The sequence below is a fragment of the Microcaecilia unicolor genome, chromosome 2, assembly GCF_901765095.1.
Source record: "Microcaecilia unicolor chromosome 2, aMicUni1.1, whole genome shotgun sequence".
Taxonomy (NCBI): Eukaryota; Metazoa; Chordata; class Amphibia; order Gymnophiona; family Siphonopidae; genus Microcaecilia; species Microcaecilia unicolor.
The window spans coordinates 48,741,152-48,755,129 of record NC_044032.1 but is presented as its reverse complement, the minus strand read 5'-3'; the positions used below and the strand labels follow the sequence as shown (position 1 = coordinate 48,755,129).

Here is a 13,978-nt window from a genome sequence, read left to right as displayed (position 1 = left end):
GATAATAGATTCTTTAATGAAACAGCAGCATTTGGTGCCAAAACCCAACCACATGAAAGATCATACACTGGATTTAGTATTGTGTGTATGAGATTTTTATATCGTGTGATCAATATTAAGGATGTGACAATAACCTCTATTGGATCCTAAGAAGCTTAGACGAGATTGGGTGGCAAAACTGGTGGCAGGAGACGGAGATGGTGCTGGGCAGACTTATACGGTCTGTGCCAGAGCCGATGGTGGGAGGCGGGACTGGTGGTTTGGAGGCGGGGATAGTGCTGGGCAGACTTATACGGTCTGTGCCAGAACTGGTGGTGGGAGGCGGGGCTGGTGGTTGGGAGGCGGGGATAATGCTGAGCAGACTTATACGGTCTGTGCCCGGAAAAGGACAGGTACAAATCAAGGTAAGGTATACACAAAAAGTAGCACATGTGAGTTTATCTTGTTGGGCAGACTGGATGGACCGCGCAGGTCTTTTTCTGCCGTCATCTACTATGTTACTATATTGAATGGGAAGATGGCTATTTAGTACAGATTAATGTTGAGAGTTCACTCTCTAGCAGTTAGCCTGTAAAAAAAATTGCAAATTAATTCTCAGGGGAAAATTGACCTAGTTTTCTGTAAAGACCCTCCTGAGGAAATGGTTAACAAATGGAACACTATTTTGAAGATCTTGAACACAGCAGCCTCAGAAAATTTTGTATGATGCATCAGTAGAAGACTGCTCAATTTTTTGTACATACAAAATAGTGTGTCTCTTTTCAGTAGAGCTCCCAAACTAAATGAGGCAAAAAGGCAGGAAAAAGATTTGTACTTTTAAATGGAAATGGAGGCAGTTAAAAAGATGTTGACTCAAGTCACAGTTAGACACAGATAAGGAAGTGTCATGGGTTTGATGGTAGAATCATGCTGAGAAACATAAATCAGCTATTAATAACAGCAAAAGCATTTTTCTCTGCTAATGTTAAATCAGCTCACAATAATCCAAATTAAATTTTTCGGGTGCATTTTGAGCTGTAACTTCTTGTTCTGTGGTTGGCCTTATGATTATTCTGGGTTGAACCATGGCTGTCACATATCTGAATATTTTGTTCCCTCTAAAGTGTTCCAAATATGTAAGAACTTCTGTACTAACTTTGGATCAAATACGATAGAGAGAAGTAGTAGCACTAGAGATGTCAAGGAACCTAGATTAAAATGGAGGAAGTTTTCAACCAATGGATGATATGGAAATTTCATTTTCACTATCTCAAATTAGACCTATTAATTGGTCACCATCACAAACTACTTATGATGTGAACTGGTTAGGTGTAGAGGGAACTTCACTAGTATTGCTGGATCTCCCAGCATTCTTTGATCCTAACCATATTTTTGGAAAGACTAATTTCATTGGGTTTACAAGGAAATTTTGGTGTCGTTTAAACTTTTTTCTTTCCAGCACATGCAACAGGTAGTCTTAGGAGACTGGTTCTCTAAGGAACGGCTGGTAGGTGTGAGGTCTCAGAGTCTGGGGAGAAAGTGAAGGGGGAGTTGGCGGTGAAGGCACTTTGAGGAGAGAGTTCAGTGTAGCAAAGAGACGTCGAGGGTTTGAGCCAAGAGAATTTGTCAACTGGATGTAATAGTCCTGTTTGGCAAGTAAAAGAGCAGACTAGAAGGAGGTCAGCAAGAATTTGAAATGTATGAAGTCAGCATGGGCACGGGATTTCAGCCAAAGGCGTTCAACAGCACGGGCATAGGAACGTAGGTAGCGGATTCCAGAAGTCAGCCAAGGCTGAGGTTTGGTACGCCTTACAGAATGGGGAATGGGAGGAGCAAGAGTATCCAGAGCAGAGGAGAGAATAGTATTAAAGGAAGAGACAGCCTCATTGACAGACTTGGATAATATAGTGGTTGAGAAGAGATTTGTAACACTGGAGGACAGAGTAGAAGGGTCAATAGCCTGAAGATTCCTAAATGATCTGGTTGAGATTGGATGGGACTGGGGTGGAGGGTGTTTAAGTTATCAGATGATGAGAGGAAGAGTTGAGGCACAGAAACTGGAGAGTGAGTAGCTGGAGAAGAAGATAAGATCAAGACAGTGGCCATTCTGGTGAGTGGGGGTAGTGGAGCATAGCTGAAGACTGAAAGAGGATGTTAAAGCGAGAAACTGAGAAGCATAAGAGTTAGAGGGATCATTAGCATGAATGTTAAAAATCCCAAGAATGAGGGAAGGAGATGAAGGTTCAAGAAAGAAGGAAAGCCAGCAGTGAAAGTCAGTGAGAAAGGAAGAAAGGGACTTATCAGGGGGTCAATAAATGACTGCTACTCGAAGAGGCAGAGGAGTGAATAGACGGATGGAGTGGACTTTGAAGGAAGAAAAGCAGTGAGACTGAGGTATTAGAAGAGGTTGAAATCTACAGGAGGGTGAAAGTAGTAGCCTGACATCTCCACAGCCAACCGGCGAGGAGTACGGGAGAAAAGGTAACCTCCATGACACAGAGCCGCAGCTGAGGCAGAGTCTTCAGGGCAAAGCCAAGTCATAGTTAGGGCAAGCAGATGAAGAGTACGAGAGATAAAGAGTTAGGAGAGGTACAGAAATTACATTTATTTATTAGGATTCATTAACCGCCTTTTTGAAGGAATTCACTCAAGGCAGTGTACAGTAAGAATAGATCAAACATGAGCAATAGGCAATTTGAGCAGTAAACATATTTGAATACAAAGTATGGCATGGTATATTACTTGCAATGACAACATAATATGTACTAGAACATTATAATTGGTACTGAAGGGTAAGGCAAAGTTGTAACATGTAGATGAGTAAAAAAGTAGGAAGAATTAGAAAGTAAGGTGATAGATTTAAAGAAAGATTGGAGATATCACAGTGTGACCTGCACGAATAAGATGAGAGCTGATGTGGAGGACCAGGATTGAGATTGATATTCCCAGTGGAGAGCAGGAGAAGGAACAAGAGAGTACAAAGAAGAGTAGGAGAGGCATGACAACAGAGATGAAGGCGAGATGTACTCAGACAGAATGGAGATGGCTGAATGGAAGGAAGGAAATGTTGAAAGTTGAGAGCTGAGAAGGAAGAACACAAAAGGGATGGTGAGATGATGAAAGCAGAAGGTGGGCAAAGTGTTCCTGCAGTATACAGAGGTTTCAGATTTTCAGATGGAGAAAGAGATTGGGAAGGGACAGTACCAAGAAGAGAAAGTGTAATGGAGCCATAAGAAGTAACTGGGAGAAGATAAAAAGTGTACACAGAAAATGCTTTGGCGTATGGCACCTGGAGCGAAGGCCCTGGGAAAATTGGGGTGGACCTGGGAGTCACCCTGGAGAAGGCTGTGAGAATATGCAGATGGGCTGAAAGTCCTCCACAGCACCTGGAAGGCAGCCGGTGGGAGTGCTGGGCACCTGGAAAAAAAAAGTATTGCAGACAGTATTCAACTTACCAGTCAAGAAGTCTTCTCTACTCAGAGCTGCACAGCACCCTCATTTGCAGCATGTGAAAAAATGCTGTACAACACCAAAGTTCCTGAAAATTCACCTCTCTTACCATTTGTGTGACACAGACCATAGAAGTCTTTCCAGTATCAACCTCAAGTTCCCCCATGCTGGGTTTGGCGAATCTTCTTACAGTCTTTTGCCATGGCAAGACACAGACCATCCGGCTTTGGCATTAGCTACTACTACTACTATTTAGCATTTCTATAGCGCTACAAGGCGTACGCAGCGCTGCACAAACATAGAAGAAAGACAGTCCCTGCTCAAAGAGCTTACAATCTAATAGACAAAAAATAAATAAAGTAAGCAAATCAAATCAATTAATGTGAACGGGAAGGAAGAGAGGAGGGTAGGTGGAGGCGAGTGGTTACAAGTGGTTACGAGTCAAAAGCAATGTTAAAGAGGTGGGCTTTCAGTCTAGATTTAAAGGTGGCCAAGGATGGGGCAAGACGTAGGGGCTCAGGAAGTTTATTCCAGGCATAGGGTGCAGCGAGACAGAAGGCGCGAAGTCTGGAGTTGGCAGTAGTGGAGAAGGGAAGAGATAAGAAGGATTTATCCATGGAGCGGAGTGCACGGGAAGGGGTGTAGGGAAGGACGAGTGTGCAGAAATACTCCCACTACTCTTGCCTAACACCTCAACAGCCATGTTGCACTTCCATCCTTTTTCTATCTAGGCATCCCTTACGTCTATCCCATGCATTTTTGAATTCACTCACTGTTTTTGACTCTATAATCTCTCCTGGAAGGGGTGTTCCAGGCATCCACTACCCCCTCCTGTGAAAAAGTCAGTCAGACATCCCAAGGGCTTTGTTTTAACTGCTTCAGAAATGCCAGTTTTACTCTAAAGAGACTTCAGCACTTTCCTAGTAGCCCACTAAGAGCCTTCCAACCTATACAGAAATTTATTTTGCTGCAACTATCCACTGAAGTAGAATGTCAGGCCTTTCTTCTGCACAGGTAATGCTAGTGCTCTTGCCATTGTCACAGAAATGTAATCCCTTTGCTGCTGCCCAGATGGGTACTGAATATCTCTACTTTCTTTAATTATCAATTTTAAGTTAGTCAATCTGAATATCATCTGCATATATCGTATTGTACCCTGCTTTATCTGACTGCAGGATACAGCAACCTGCTGACTGTATCCAAAATGTAATTCACCTTTAGCTTATGTTTGGAAAGTAAACACGTGTGATGAATATTCCTTGGGGATATTACGTTAAAAAATCATAGAAATTTTTAACTGTTGGGGGATCAAAGATAAAAGTCATGCAAAGGCAATGTAAATAAACAAGGTAGCAATTTCAAATAAATCATTTGGATTCATTCTAATAGGGATTCAATTTTACATACTTAAAGTACCTCTTTTCAACTTTTAACTTTCATTTTGTCTCCGACTCATTAAATAAATCTAGGGAATAGCTTAACAATAAAAGAATGTTCTTCATTGTAAACAAACCCAGCAGTACATTATTGCATCACAAAAATCTTTTTAAGTTGCACTAATAGGTTCGATTCCTGTGCCCTGGTCTCTGAAGTACATTTCTGCTCTCCATGAGAGGAACAGAAACCAGAAATTATGGAGAAAAGAAATGAAAAGAAGATGTGGTTTTAATTTAGCTCTCTGTTCTTTTTGCTAACCAGCACTGGCCTGGCAGTTTCAATGATGCATTTCACGTTGTCACAGTTCTCAATTTATTACCGCTAACAATTTATTAAAAGGTTTATTCTCAAGAAAAGATGGCAGCATCCATAATAATCTTGTCAGAAACCTTTTCAAGACTATTCTAGCATAAATGTACTTCACAAAAGCTTATGATAAACGAGCATTTCAACACATATCGGCAAGAGACTGCAGTTTGGAATTATAAAATGCTCAAGTACGTATAGCTATTTAAGTTTTATTTTATCTTTGTTCCAATTTTCTTCCTAAGTAGTTTCTCAGCATAACACTCCCCAAACTATCATGTAGCTGGACCATACATCCATTACTTAAGACTGATTAAAGAAAGCTAGAATATAATTTTTTTTAAATTGAGATTGTCCTCAATTTTCAGAGTAAGTTCTAGCTTCTTCACTCCTAGATACCCTCTGACCTGTGCTGGGCATCAACTGACAGATGTTCATGGTATACACAGTAGCATAACAAATGATAGCCCAAATTGACTTACATAGCCCAGCAGAAATCAGAGAACTATAGGAGTGTTTTAGTGTTTGAAGCAAAAGGCTTTGAACCAAGGATCAAAGGGCAGATACAAGTCCTAGGTGAACCTTGCTGCTGATAATAATAATTTCTATAGCACTATTAGACATACACAGCACTGTACACATTATATACAGGTACTTTCTCTGTCCCTAGGGGGTTCACAATCTAAGTTTTTTGTACCTGGGACAACGGAGGCTTAAGTGACTTGCCCAAGGTCACAAGGAGCTGCAGTGGGAATCAAACCTAGGTTGCCAGGATCAAAGCACGCTTCAGACTTACTCATTCTCCGCTTTCCAATTAGCTTTCAGACCCCTTATCTGCCACCCCCAACACATCATGCTTTAAATATTAAACTTTGTTGTGTATGTGCATAACACAAACTAACGAGGGCAGTTTCCAAAAGTCATTTATTCAGGTAAATGGGCTATTTAAAAACTGACGCCTCTTCCTGCAGTTAAAAGTAAGAATTGGTGTTTGTGTGTGGCTGTCAGGCTCTATTTGTTTTGCTTTGATTACAGATGTTCTTTGCTGCCTCCCACTCCGCCACAAAGTTTCTGCCTTAGGAAACCACCTAGTCTTGCCCAATGGTTGCCTTGGATCAAATCCTGCTTTGTGACCTTGTGCACATCAATGTGTTTTCTTGCAAACTTTGGACTGAATTATGCACTTTATTACCTGGAGTGAGTTATTCCTCTACTTCCCTTCTCTAGGTGCCTGCTAACCAAGCTCTGCCCACTGAATAACATCATCAACGGGGTCTGAAAAAGAAGCTGAATGCCAGAGGTATATCATCAAAGGAGTATGCCTCTTTGTGCACCTCTAAGGGCACCAGAGAGTGCATGGAGATATCTGAACCTGGACAATTTTTTGACCTGCTTATTATATTATCAGTAGTTATATTACAAATCAGTCCATTCTTCTTAAAGAGAAGTATTTGGTACGTTTTAATGGGTTCTGGTTGATGTGGTGGGTTGATCTGATGTTTGTGTGTGTTTCACTGAGTTTAATGTTATCAATAGAAATCAAACAAAATAAAACATGGAAAAGAAAATAAGATGATACCTTTTTTATTGGACATAACTTAATACATTTCTTGATTAGCTTTCGAAGGTTGCCCTTCTTCGTCAGATCGGAAATAAGCAAATGTGCTAGCTGACAGTGTATATAAGTGAAAACATTCAAGCATTACTATGACAGTCTGACAGGGTGGGAGGATGGGGGTGGGTAGGAGGTATGCTTGGGGACATCAAAGCATATCATTGATATTCTAACAGGATGGGTGTGGATAGGTGAGAGGTGGGGTGATCAACAGAGACATCCAGCTTTATGGTTTACAATGGGCTAGGAACCCCAGATCCTTGTTAAGTCCTTTCTGTTGGGTGTTAAAATATTCAATCATTCTGACTTCAAAGGTCTTACGTTCTTGTATGGTTTTAAAGTTACCATACAAGAACGTAAGACCTTTGAAGTCAGAATGATTGAATATTTTAACACCCAACAGAAAGGACTTAACAAGGATCTGGGGTTCCTAGCCCATTATAAACCATAAAGCTGGATGTCTCTGTTGATCACCCCACCCCTCACCTATCCACACCCATCCTGTTAGAATATCAATGATATGCTTTGATGTCCCCATGCATACCTCCTACCCACCCCCATCCTCCCACCCTGTCAGAATGTCATAGTAATGCTTGAATGTTTTCACTTATATACACTGTCAGCTAGCACATTTGCTTATTTCCGATCTGACGAAGAAGGGCAACCTTCGAAAGCTAATCAAGAAATGTATTAAGTTATGTCCAATAAAAAAGGTATCATCTTATTTTCTTTTCCATGTTTTATTTTATTTGATTTCTATTGATAACCTTAAGAGTGGACTAACATGGCTACCACACTCCTCTACTGAGTTTAATGAAATCCCTGTGGTTTGGGTTAATAGCTGAATTTATTATTGGAGCTTTGCTAACATGTAGGATATTTTTTTTAACTGCAAATCAGCTTTGTCCTTTGGGGTTTTCCTTTGACAACAAAGAGTGTGGTGGGTTGACAAGGGTTGGTGGTGTGATGATTTACTCTAATGATTCAACATTTAGCAAGCAGAACTGTCCACTACCTACTGGATGTAAACATCCAAGGGTGATTGGGGAGGATCAATTGAAAGTGGCTTTCATAATGGTTTACTGTGCCTTAGACATTTTCCCCGAGTTGACATCTGCTTTGTTAGAATTGGTGGCTTTGTACCATGAATTTTTACTGGTTTTAGCTGATTTTAATAAATCATTCATGGAGATGCCCCATCATACATGTCTGACCTAATAAACTTACCAGCAAGAAATACAAAACATTCTTCACGTACTTTCTAACCTCCACTACCCCAACTGTAGAGGACTTAAATACAAATCAATACATGCATCTAGCTAGAATAGCCTCTTTCATCTCTCCTTTTACTATGCCGGCACTCAACTGTCCTTCTTTCCATCTTTTTTAATAGATGGAATACATCTACTCTGGGCTTCCAAAATGTTGTTTTTAAACATCCACACCTGATTTAAATTTTTATCCTTTGCAGCTGCTCTCGTTAGCTTTTTTGTTTAACTTTTTCTTCATTTTATCATAGCTACCTTTTCAAAAGTTCCTTAGTTTCTTCAATTTAGTTATAAACTCATCCAGGAAGTAGCCAACCACCCAAATTCTAAAAAAGATGCATCCTTTATCACAAAATGTACAAATAATTTAAATTATCATCTAGTAGTGTGTAAAAAGAATATAACTAGCTAACCAACACAGTTACGTTTTTACATATAATCTGCTCTACTAGAGCCATTACTGATGCATTAACTATGACCCTACTACTGACCCTCAGAACAACAACAAAAAAATACATGGATCTAAGCAGAATTCTTTAAGTCATAACTACTGAACAATGCTTTCTACTAACTAATGGACAATATAGGGGTTGAAGAAACAATGGCATGTTATGTTTCCAATTTATTTAATACAGCATTCATAGTCCATTTAGTCAACAATCAGTTCAAGGCAGATTATAAAAATTCACTAAAGAACTATAAAATAATATTTTATCAACAAAATAAAACAATTTAAGAAACTAACAACATTACTGAAATATTCAAAATTCAAAATGACTGCATGAGAAAACAAGATGTAGAACATATACACAGAGCCCTGCTTCTCCAGGTAAACACATACAACCATACAAATGTGACACCAATGGCATAATGAGAATTTAAGTTATATTTCTCATTTGCAGTATAATATGAATTTATGGAAAAACAAAACGCTAATTCAAAATTCAAGCAACCATTATTTAGAGAAGTCTTTCTACCCTGACATGATTCACATATAAAAATTCTATAACACATGTATAGGCATCTATGAGTTCAGACATCCATCTATGGTCAAATAGTTTTGCATGACAGTTTACCTGATGATCCTCTGAGCTGCATACTGATGGAGACAGCGGAACTGTGCTGACATGTTTGCTAGAGCCGCCAAACAATTTGTGTGTAGGTATTTGTCCTATCAGAAGAATAATATAAATAAATTAAAACAAAAATCAGACTATTTCTTTTAATAAGTTTGTTTTGTTTTCAATTTTATTCCAGAAAGAGGATAGATGGACAAGGATAGATAGAAATAAATACCAAAATTTAATAGCAACTTTTATGTTTCAATCATTTTTATTAAACCGATAACAAAGCAATTCCAGCATGTTGATAACATTACAACAATATCCCTCCTATATTCCTATTCCTATCCCTCTCCTGTCCCCTCCTCCTCCCCAAAAATTCAATAACTGTGTTTCTTAAATAGTAACAAAACTCACTTCTTAGACCAAGAACATTAACACTCTCTTTTACTAACTATGGTAAGAAGTTACTATGTGAATTAGTGGCTAAGGTAATCAATACCATGCTGGAATGACAATTAACATACAATAATTCATACTCAAAGTATATCCTGTTAGGAGAGAGGAAAGTGAAGATACTTACCTGTAAGCAGGTATTCTCCGAGGACAGCAGGCCTTATATTCTCACAACTAGGTAACACAATACCACGTTGCTCGGTCTGGAGATTGTAACAAGCTTAAACAGAGCTTTGTGGAACATAAGAGTCACCCCACCATGCATGTGCAAATGCCTTCGAGACCACCGCAAGAGCACGGTTACAGCAGTTAGATAATACAGATAAAAAACCAAAAGGAAAAATAAGAGACTCCAAGGGGAGGCAGGTAGCTTTGTGAGAATATAAACCTTGCTATCCTTGGAAAATACCTGCTACAGGTACGTATCTTTGCTTTCTGAGAGGACAAGCAGGCCATAATTCTCACAATTGGGATATCTTTAGCATCTAGGCTCACCGAAAACAACAAACATCTGGTCAATTAGGCCTCGCAATGGCGAGGACATAAATCAGATTAACCTGAAACTATATACAAACTGAGTGAGAGTGCAACCTGGAACAGAATAAAACAGGCCTAGGAGGGTGGAGTTGGATTCTAGACTCCAAACACATTCTGCAATACTGTCTTCCCGAGCAGACTGCTGCGTCCCCAGGTATCCTGCTTAAGGAAGTAATGAGATGTAAATGTGTGGACTGAAGATTACATTGCAGCCTTGCAAATTTCTTCAATGAAGGCTGACTGATGCAACCATGGCTCTGATATTGTGAGCCTTGACATGACCCTCCAGGGAATTCAGTGGCTCAAAAGGAGCTTTCATCAGCTGGGCGAGAACGACGTTGAGGTCCAATGACACAAGCAGAGGGACCGTCCTTCTTTGTTTATTTTGTACAGCGCTGCGTAACCCTAGTAGCGCTCTAGAAATGTTAAGTAGCAGTAGGTTTGACAGGGGGCTTTGACAAAAGCAAACCTCTCATGAAGGGAAAAACTACAGGCTGTCCAGAGATGGGCTTACCCTCTACACATTGATGGTAAGCACTAATTGCAATGAGGTGAACCATTACCGAGTTGGTCTTAAGTTATGGAAGGTATTCAAGCAGGGTCTATGCAGGACAAGAGTGGGGATCTAGGGTCTTGCCCTCACACCAGATGGCAAACCTTCTCCATCTGAAAGAGTAACATCTCCTGGTGGAATCTTTCCTGGAAGCCAGCAAGACCTGGGAGACACCCTACGAAATACCTAAGGAAGCAAATTATAGGCTTTAAATATCCAGAATGTGAAGGCCAGAGACTGAAGTTTGGGATGCAGAGATCCCTCGTTCTGCATGATGAGAGTTATCCTCTGAAGAACCATGGAGACTGGAATGTTTTCAATCTTCATGGTTCTTCAGAGGATAACTCCAGAAGAGGGAACTAGATCTGCTTAGGCCAGTATGGCATGATCAAGATCATAGTCCCACGGTCTTGCCTGAGTTTCTGCAAAGTCTTCCCAACAAGAGGAACAGGAGTATATGAATACAGAAGACCTGTCACCCCAAATGAAGGAGGAAGGCACCGACGCTAATCTGTTGTGGGCCTGAAACCTGGAACAGAACTGAGGGACTTTGTGATTCATGTGAGTGGCAGAGAGATTCACTGAAGGGGTCCAATGCTCGGAATATATCGTGGGCAAAGCACAAGTGAAGAAACCATTTATGCGGTTGCATAACCCTGCTCAGCCTGTAGGCCTGACTGTTGTTTTTGCCCACCAGATAAGTGGCTAAAAGGTACATGCCATGTTGGCGAGCCCAGTGCCACATTTGGATGGCCTCATGACACAGAAGGCGTGATCCGGTGCCCCCTCCCCTGCTTTTTGGAGTAATACATGGCAACCTGATTGTCCATTTGAATGAGTACAATTAGAGTGTTCCGGATTGCCTGGAGCCCCATGAGATTGATCTGGAGATCTGTTTCCTGAGCGGGTCAAGCTGCTTAAGTGTGAAGCCCATCCACATGAGCTCCCCAACCCAGGAGAGATGCATCTGTCATCAGCATTTTTTGTGGCTGAGGAATTTGGAATGGAAGTCCCAGAGTCAAATTGGATTGAATGGCCCACCACAACAGAGAGTGAACAAGCTCTGGGGACACTCAGAGGACATCTTCCAGACCTCCCATGGCTCAACACCACTGGGAGGCTAGAGATCATTGTGCTAATCTTGTGCGAAGGCATGTCACGGGAGTCACACAAACTGTGGAAGCCATGTGGCCCAACAACCTCAACATTTCCTGAGCCGTGACCTGTGAGGCTCGAACCTTAGAAACCAGTGCGACTAGAGCGTCTGCTCTTGGCCCCATATCGAGCAGGGCTCCAATGAATTCCAATTGATAATGGAAAAGGTGGGAGTTGTGGTAGTTTAAAACAAACCCTAGTAGCTCCAGCACCCAAACAGTCCATTTGCATGGCCTCCTGCGCACCATCCTCCGAAGTGCTCTTCGTCAGCCAATTTTCGAGATACATAAGTATTGCCATATTGGGGACAGATCGAAGGTCCATCAAGCCCAGCATCCTGTTTCCAACAGTGGCCAATCCAGGTCATAAGTATTGGCAAGATCCCAAAAAAGTACAATACATTTTATGCTGCTTATCTTAGAAATACTATCAAATTATTATGGCGTCAATCTACTGAAATTCTCATATATACAAAACAAAAAGTAGTAGAATATAAGGCAAAAGTGCCCAATAGTTTCAGAGTAGGTTGTTCAGGGAAAGTCTCATATGGTCACAGGGGCTACTCTCTTTTCACCCATAACGTGTACCCCTATTCGGTGACAAATTTAATCATAGACTAACCCCAACCTTCCCAGCCTCCTACCATGGAAAGAAAACAATGGCGGCAGCGATTTTAAATAGTACAGGAAGCACCCGACTCATGATGGCACTTCCGGGTGCTGCTAATAATCATCACATGAAACAACCCCAATGTTGATAACATATTCAACCCCTTAGGTTCTTTGGTGTCAAGGTGATAAATCCAAAAAGTTTCCTGCTGCAATAATTTTCTGTTCTGATCACCACCCCTAGAAATTGGGGTAACATGGTCAATCACCATGCAGCGTAAGGCATCTACTGTATGGTTGTTTTTTATACAGTGCTGCACAAGCGGCGCTCCTAAATTCTGTGCTGTAATCCGTGACCGGTGTTCTGTCATCCTGGCGTTAAGAGACCTGCTTGATTTCCCTATGTAAACTTTGTTACACGGACAGAACCTAAGGGGTTGAACACATATCTACAATGTGGTTGTTTCATGTGATGATCATTAGCAGCACCCGGAAGTGCTATCATCAGTCGGGTGCTTCCGGTACTATTTAAAATCACTGCCACCATGGTTTTCTTTCCATGGTAGGAGGCTGATGAGGAGGCAGAGAGACTGTAAGCTATGAGCTGGATTTTATTAGCAGAAGTGCCATATTTACGGAGTATGCTAACGGGCTCTTGTCTTGCTTTCACAGGTCCTGTGTGATATTATCCCTTGATAAAGCTAGAATTGCGAAACAGGCAACTGTCGGGGTTGCAGCCACACCTGGGCACGCAGATAAGTGTTGTACAGTTACCTCCGTTAGTACTGATTGACAAGGCATATCTACCGTAAAGGACTGATAAGAGTTTGAACATGTGTGGGATTGGAGAAGTACTGCAATAATATAGTGAGCATAAGTAACGATTTAAAAAATTGAAAAAAAATCGAAAAATAAAATAATCAAAATAAAACATTTTTTTAGCACAATTGATAATAGTGGACCACACATTGAGGAAGGTTGGGGGTAGTCTATGATTACATTTGTCACCGAATAGGGTGACTCTCCCCAATCATAAGTCATAAAAAAACTCCACCTAATTTTCAATCTGTGACAAAAATTACCAGAAAAACTTTTCGAGGTACAGAGCAGCACTATAGGCATAGCGTTTTTGGACATCTGGATATCTTTGAAATACGGTACTTTTGAAACATCAGTATATGTTAAACCCACTGACAGAAACAATTTGTTGGGTTTTACGATTATGCATCCTTTTCATTGCAAGTCCAGTATACCTTTTTTGCAATTCCTGTGTTATCATAGGATTTGTTCCTTTACATCTGAGTTCAAAAAGCAGTTACCAGTATTATCGGACAAATTTATTAGTAGAGGGTATCCTGCTTCCATGGTTAAGAAGGGAGGTAAAAGGGTCCTCTACAATCACAGAGAGCTGCTACTGACTTCAAAAAATAATCCATCAGTGGCAAATGATGAGTTGATGTTTGTCACTAAATATAATACCCACACCAGCATGTTAACTAAAGCAGTCAAAAAACATCTGTTTTGCAGATTCATCCTTGTTTTCAACAACTTCA

General features: G+C 40.7%; 1 protein-coding gene across 1 annotated transcript in view; it reads right to left on the bottom strand.

Moving 5' to 3' along the window:
* DYM (dymeclin) overlaps positions 1-13,978 on the bottom strand; it is a 693,305-nt gene that overhangs the window by 388,666 nt on the left and 290,661 nt on the right. The window contains exon 13 of the mRNA XM_030192928.1: positions 9,132-9,226. Coding sequence (XP_030048788.1) covers positions 9,132-9,226 — 95 coding nt within the window. The remainder of the gene's footprint in view (positions 1-9,131; positions 9,227-13,978) is intronic.